The sequence below is a fragment of the Patagioenas fasciata genome, chromosome 1 (genome assembly GCF_037038585.1).
Source record: "Patagioenas fasciata isolate bPatFas1 chromosome 1, bPatFas1.hap1, whole genome shotgun sequence".
NCBI classification, from domain to species: Eukaryota; Metazoa; Chordata; class Aves; order Columbiformes; family Columbidae; genus Patagioenas; species Patagioenas fasciata.
Window position 1 is genome coordinate 69,542,083 of NC_092520.1, and position 7,486 is coordinate 69,549,568.

A 7,486-nucleotide genomic window follows, 5' to 3' on the forward strand; every position below is an offset into this window, starting at 1 on the left:
TATTTCTATTATATATTAAAAAAAAAAAAAAAATGAATGCAGCAGAGAGGCAAAAAGAAGCCACAGATATTCAGGGGCTGGACACATTTAAGAGCATAAAGAAACTGGGAGAATGGGTAGCAGTAAGCACAGTGGGATAAGAGTTGGGCCCTCACAACATTACAGTCTTTTTAGAATCCTTATCCTCACCTTTCTGGTGCAGAACTGAAAGGGGTAATATACCTAAAACATGACAAAAAAGGTGTGGGAAGTTATAAAGTAAGACAGAGGCTAGTTAAATTTACAGCACAAGTATCCTTAACTCTAATTCTCGTATTTTCCTGCCTCCAGCTCTGTAAGTAAATAACATGTGCTCAGTTTCCATTACACTAGAAAGATGAAGGCCAGTAGTTCTGAGACCAGAAAATAAAAGAAATCAGAAAATAAAATTTAAAAAAAAAAAAGCAACTATTCTGTAAGAGGAGTAAATGACAAGGATTCTCAGGTTGTTTCTATTTAGGATAGTAAATGTGAAACTTTCTTTTTTATCCTTTCACACCTTAAAAAATAAGGTTTGGATGGGTGCTCTTCCTTCAATCAATGGTGTTGTCTCATGGTTTATTGTCACTACCACCAACACCATTGATTGAAGGAAGAGCACCCATCCAAACCTTATTTTTCACACCACTTACCAGGGACGTAGAAGGCCCAGTGTCACAATGCAGGAAGAATTACAGGGCACACACAGCACTGATGTGATCGCTGCTAAAATACAGCCAGTGTTGGTGTGCACGTGAAAGATGTGGGAACAGGAGAGGCAGTTCAGAGGACACAGCAAAACTGAGAAAACAAACTTTTTGAAGAAAGGCTCAGGAGATGTATCCAGTTTACTGAAGAACAGTTTAAGAGAGGATAGGATCATTATATGGAAACAGCTGATAATACTACGTGGAATGCAGTACTGCTGGAGCTGGACCAACAAAACCTCCAAACTAGCACTGAAGTTAAGAAAATTAATTCTTGAAACCCTGAAACAGAATGTTTTCCTAACACAGGATGCAGGACAACAAGGAGAATAAATAGCATTTTAGTATTTCTCTGTGACTAGCTATCCTTTTTTAAAAATCAAATATAATAAATTTTAAAAGTAATTTAGCTTCTGGTAGAAGCTCCATGATTGGTGGAAAATAGAAATTGCAGACTGAGTGTCCTGGCGGATTACCTCTGGCCTTGAAATCTGCGAAGCTCTGAAGCCCCTAGTTGGTCATTTTTCCTTCTGAAGCCATGGGAGATCAAGAATTTTTGTACTGCTGTTAATGCTTGTAACTCCTGCAGCTTCCAACACCTGCAGCCTTCCATTTAAATAGTATCTGTAAACAGACCATAAGCTGCAGGACTTCTCTTGGTTTCCCATGGTTGTCAAGAAGGGAGGGTCGTACCCCAGCACACAATTAACTGGATGTACGGTTCCTGGGGAGGGTGCGAGGTGGTCACTTTCGTCTGAAAAATTAGAAACTGGCCATTGTTGAACATGAGGCTAGATGGGATGGACCAGAAAAGTTTTGGGTTTTAGACGTCTGGTTTTTACATCCTCCTTTGTCACTGGCTCAAGATTAAGTCAGTCACAGCATTTGGGAGAGCGGAAGAGTTTTTCCACAGGTTAAATGGGCAGGAACCTGCCAGTAAATTCCCACCAGCTCTTCTAGATTAACTACTGGAATAATTTTAGCTATTCAGTTCTCATTATTGTGAATTCCTGAATTTCTCATGCTCTGTAAATGTAGCGCTTGTACAAGGTACCTCTCTTCAAGCAGTTAAGTTATTCGGCCTACGCACGGTACACCAGTGAGAGTCTTCATGACTGCAGAGGTACAAGAGATCACGCTGTATGATCTAATGTCCCCTTCTGGGGGGTCTGGGTCACCCTTCAGCTAGAAGAACCACCACTCTACAAGGGCAGTCTTTCCAGCCCCGTGAATGCTGCCATATTCAGACCAAGGGGAAGAGCCACAAGAGGAGCAATCGTGAGAGAGATTCTTGAGCCTGGTGGCTAAAACACCCACCTGAGCTGAAGGAGCCTCAGATTCACACCCCTGTGGTCAGCCAGGCTGAGCAGACTTGCACAGTCTCACAGGTCCTGGGACAATGACATTTGTCTTCTCTCTATCACAAGAAATTCTGTGTTAAACCTCAAAAACAGTCCTGGCAGCACTTTCTTCTGAACTTCCAGAGTTTCTGTGAAAAGATTCAGTTTCAGCTGACATGTTTTCCTAACCACTCCCCATCCTAGGGCGTTTAATAGACTGATGTGATTTTGTGCTGCAGAACTGCTTCATCACAACACCAAGCTAGGCTGAGTAGGTTTATTGCATCATGAGACTTGAAATACTTCTATCTGCACAACTTTTTTCTTTACATTTTTTTTACTTTCATACTGCTTACATTTCTTCATTTCATACTCTTAGACAAATTATATGCATTGTGAATTATTTTTTTCTTTACAGAATTCATCAAAAGCTGCTCAGAACCCATCTCCTTGGGGTGCCAGTGGAAAGTAAGTCATGCAGAAACTTACATCAGCTTGATGGTCAGAAATTATGTTTTCCTACCTGAAGTATGATCTGATATTCTCATGTTTTTTAATCCCAAAACCCTTTTAAGTAACTGTATTAACATCTGTTTCCAGGAGCACAGGAACTCCATCACCCATGTCCCCTAGCCCTTCTCCAGTTAGCTCTGTAGGATCCCAAGGGAGCACAGGGGCCCCTTCCCCATCTCCTATCATCAGCATCCCGCAGCGCATTCACCAGATGGCTGCCAACCATGTCAGCATCACCAACAGCATCCTGCACAGCTATGACTACTGGGAGATGGCTGACAACCTGGCCAAGGAAAACAGAGGTGAGTGATGCAAGGTAGTTGACTGTTCTAGAAGACTGACACGTGGTTTTAATCAGGAAAACAGCTATTTTGATAGGAAACCTGTCTGCAGAGGTAATTTTTTCTTCAGTCTGCTTCCGGTCAGTTCCAAAACAGCCCTTAAAGGAAATTTTGATGGCTGTCATCCTCAGAAGTATCTAAATTTTTTCTTTATTTGGCTGGTCAGGACTGGTGACAGACAGGTCACAGATATAGCTGTGAGTAGCATTCACTGCCATCTATGTCATTCTGGAGAGAAAGGTTTGTGGGAGGCAAGGCAGCTTCCTGCCCCCCAAAGTCATGGAGCTGGATGGGCTATATTTATCCAGACCACATCAAACAGCAGAGGCACACTTCCCTTCTGCAGAAGGAATTAAAAACCCCTGGCCCTCCCCACATCCAAGCAGACACAGATGGGAATGAAGTACCTCACTCCCTGTTGAGGGCAAACTTCTTTCAGCTGAAATGGTTTCCATGAGCAAGTGCCACAGCATCTAACTTGATAAAGTGTTCCTTGGTTTCAGGCTAATTTATGTATTTAAGGCAGGGGCGTGGGCAGGATTCAAATCAAAATGAGGGTATCTAAGTGTAGGTTTGTATATATACGAGTTGGGGGACTAATCTCCAGTTGCCGTTGATGGAGCTTTGTTCTATACAAACAACAGCGTTCAGAGAGCTGTTCAGCTCACCCTAAAGGCGAGACAGGGGTACAATTCAGTTGCCTAACCATAGCTGCCAAGTGCTATTTGAGGTATCCTTACCTACACTGCCACTCCGGAAATCTCCTGTACATCCTGTGTTAGATCTGCCACGTATCATGCCAGGCTATATGTATCAACTGCCTGAGAGCATCTCAAGTGGGCACTATATGCCTCTAAGTAGGCAACAGAATTAAGTTCCTAGTGGCTAGTTAGCCAAATTACTCTTCAGGCTGTCTTGGCCGTGTTGTACAGGCCTCTATTTTTCTGTCATGGTAGCTTAAATATCTAGCATATATATAGATAGACACTTGTGTAGACTTTGATTTAGTTGTCCTTAATCTCAAAATAAATCTTGCCCAGCATGTGTTTGCTTTATGAAGACTCAATGGAAATTAATGAAAAGCAAAGCCAAAGAACTCACTGTTTTGTTCTTTAAAAAGAAAATTGTTGTGCATCAGCCTGTAACATCATGAACCACAAGGCTTTAAAATTAATCTCAGCAGCACTAAACTTTCATTCCCATGAAATGTTCAGCCTGACTCAATTTGCAAGAGAATAAAATCTATTAAAGGGTGACAAGTAGCAAATACAGCTTCACTGTTCTGATGCTGAATCTATTTTTTTCCCTGTAGATTTTTTTAACGACCTGGATGCATTGATGGGACCTATCACCTTGCACAGCAGTATGGAGCATTTAGTTCAGTACACTCAACAAGGACTTCACTGGGTGCGGAGTAGTGCTCACTTGTCATAATGACTGTGTGCCACTCAGACGGACAGTATACCTTTCATGGATAATTCAGTTATTCTGGACACTGTGCTACAGAAATAGTCAGCCACAGCATTGATCCAAACAAAGGTGAATATTTCTTCAATATTGAGCAAAATTTTTCTGACCGTAGACATGTATATGTGCATATGTACAATATACAACGATGTCTCTTCAGAATGAATTGTTCTGTACCACTCTCCAAACATTTTCATACACTAGAAATACTAGAAAGAACTGATCCTAATGCACAAAATATACCTTTTCTATTCTTGTGCTGAAAAACTCAGAAACCAAAATCTCATGGGTTGATTGAACCAAGTGCAATAAGCACAGATCCCTATTCAGGAAAGCTCTCAATAGATTCTTAATGTTAAGCTTGTACTGAAATCCCATTGACTTCAGCAGAGCTTGAGCACATACACAAGGGCTTTCCTGAACTGGAATGAACGAGAGCAGATCATAGTCACGGAGAACTTTCACTGCGAGCATGGACACGTCACAGAAGTTTCTATATCAATGTGCCATCTCCGTGTTACTTCCCTGCTGGGGCACACAGAGGAGTTGTGTAATCCGCATTAAGTTGAAATAAGACAGCATTTCTTCATGTGCAATAAGTTGCAACAAATTGCATGCCTTTCTTTATCTCCTGTCTTTTTAAATAACTTTACCTCTTGTTCAGCTCCTCACCAACAGTATAACCTACAATATCAAGCAAAAAGCCTGAAAACAGATATGCTGATAGCAAAAACTTAAAAGAGATGGTGAAAAATTGCATTCTGTTACTGACGGTAAATATGCAAATGAAAAAATATGGCAAACTGCAATCCACTTAGTAAGAAAATGTGTTAATTAAAGCTGCATACACACAGAGAGACAGAGAGATATCTGTAACAGTTGTTGGCTTTGCATGGGAAAGCTTCATCCCACAGATTTTGACTTCCATATCTTTTTCATCTAGCAGAAGCTTGCAGCATTTTCTTCTAGGCTGTATGGGAGCATTACATGCAATTTCCTTTATCTGGGAAGCTGAGTTTGCTGCTCATCAGGCTAAGAACTGTTTCCTATCATAATCCTCTCACTCTTCATGCATAATCCTCAACTAGGCTTTAACGTTTCTTGATTCTGGGAAGTTTTCAGGTCCTGTTGACAGGCTGTGTTTTTCATGCCAGAAGAATTAATCCCACAATAATTGGAGTTTCATTTGGGTCAGCTGAGGTCAAGGCCAGTTCATATCAACTGTGCTTGCATTCAGTGCATTTTTATTCATTTTCAGTGGTTTTCACAGACTTAGTTTTCTTTTTCTGTATTGAAAATATGTATAATTTTTTTGCAATCAGATTTGCAGCCATTACTCAAGTCAGCAGCTCCAGTGACTTTTGATGGACTGTTCTTGTCTGAGTCACTGGTTGGACTCTTTGATTGTTGTTTTCTAATTTAATTTACTTACATATTAAGGAAACGTGAGTACAAAAGACTCTTTCAATAGAATACACAAGTACAAGTAGGCACTGATATCAATGGTTGATTGACTGGTCCTTGCTGCTGAAGGAAAATCCTCTGTTTTTGAAAAGCCTTATTTGGGGAAGAAAAAAAAACAATAATAATGCAGCACATCTTCTCAGTAGAATATCTTTGGTAACACAGGTTGTATGTACCCTGTGACAAAGAATGGGCTTGAGAGCACACTGAGGCCCAATTATTTTTTTGTTTCTTTTTGTCAAGGCTGCTTACCAAGACTCCATCTATTGCTCAGACTCAGAGCATTCACCCCGTTCTTTGAAGCAGCTCAGCGGAGCAGCTACCAAGGGACTGCTCAGACCCAAGCCATCCTAGGCCAATATTTACATGTCCATTGGCGCTCAGATACTTCCCCCTCAAAAGAAGTCCGGAGCTCAGGCTGTGGTCACCTCTTAGCACGGATTTGAGTGCTACTGTTGTGGTTGGCTTGAAGGGTGAACCTGCCTTCAAATGACAAAATACACATCCTCCAAGTCCTTCTGTCACTCTTAAATCTGTCTGTTGCCTGCCCCAGAAGGAACACAATTTGTTCGGTCTCAAGTATCGCGGAAAACTTGATCGGTGCCTTTCTGTTTATCACTTGCCTGATCTTTGGCTGTGGAAGCCTGCCATGGTTCACCAGGCTAGTAGCAACCAATTCTGTCAGCTGCGTCAATACCATATGAAGGTACTGTGGGACTTCTCCTCAGATCAGAAAAGTGAAATTCCATTTAGATTAGCTTCTGTTTTCTTTGATGGTGCCTATGATGTTTATCTTCAGATAAGTTTGGGAGTTTGGGAGCCCTTACTACTATTTAATGTTGAGGAATTTTAGAAGCTACATATATTACTTGCCTTAAATGGAGTTTAGTTTTATTGCCTGTGTGGCATTTAAGTTTCAAGTATGGAACTTTGAAGTATGTTTATTTTACTAAGATCGGGATATTTTTCTTAATCACAATGAACTCTTTGTATGGATGTAATACGTCAAGAAACTTCAAAGAAATGCAAGAATTAATGCTGTCCTGTTGTAACATTTCCAAATACTAAGGATCTCCTGTAGATGATTGTCCTTTCCTGTACGTTGTTCTTATATTGAATTATTCCAGCTAAAATACCCATTGTTTCCATGGAAAAACACGCTTGTTTTGGGGTTTTGTGCTTGCATCATCTGTGTTGTCTGATGAGCACACTGAGCCTTAACTTCTGGTGGTGTAACAGGATGAAGTAGCAGCCATTTAAACCAACTAGACATATAAGTGGATTAGAGGTTTTGGCCTTCTCTCCACAGGGGTTTTTGCAGCTCTACTATTTTGGTGAGGTTATTTAGAATAGAATACTCTTCTGTGTAGACTCTTTGCTATATATGGTTGCTGCTGCTTAGATAACTGAATGTGGCATGGTGACAACAAATATTTCACTTCATCTTTTTAGGGCCTTATCTGGAAAAGTGCATATGCTCCACGTTAAGACCCTGAATAGTGTTAGGCACTTCACCACGAGTTGAAGGTGCTCTGCCTGTTCTGGATGGGACCAGTGGAGACTGTCCTTCTTTGGGGTTCCATGACAGACACTTACTTGTTTTAAGCTCTTGTAGGATTATGCCTGGAGGGAGAGG

General features: G+C 41.0%; 1 protein-coding gene across 2 annotated transcripts in view; it reads left to right on the forward strand.

The window, feature by feature from the left end:
- AFF3 (ALF transcription elongation factor 3) overlaps window positions 1–6,930 on the forward strand; it is a 333,175-nt gene extending 326,245 nt beyond the window's left edge. For both annotated transcript variants that reach the window (XM_065829465.2, XM_071808326.1), the window contains exons 19-21: window positions 2,484–2,533; window positions 2,666–2,880; window positions 4,232–6,930. In XM_065829465.2, the coding sequence (XP_065685537.2) occupies window positions 2,484–2,533; window positions 2,666–2,880; window positions 4,232–4,353 (387 nt within the window). In that variant the 3' untranslated portion in view covers window positions 4,354–6,930. The remainder of the gene's footprint in view (window positions 1–2,483; window positions 2,534–2,665; window positions 2,881–4,231) is intronic.
- Window positions 6,931–7,486: the final 556 nt, after the last annotated feature.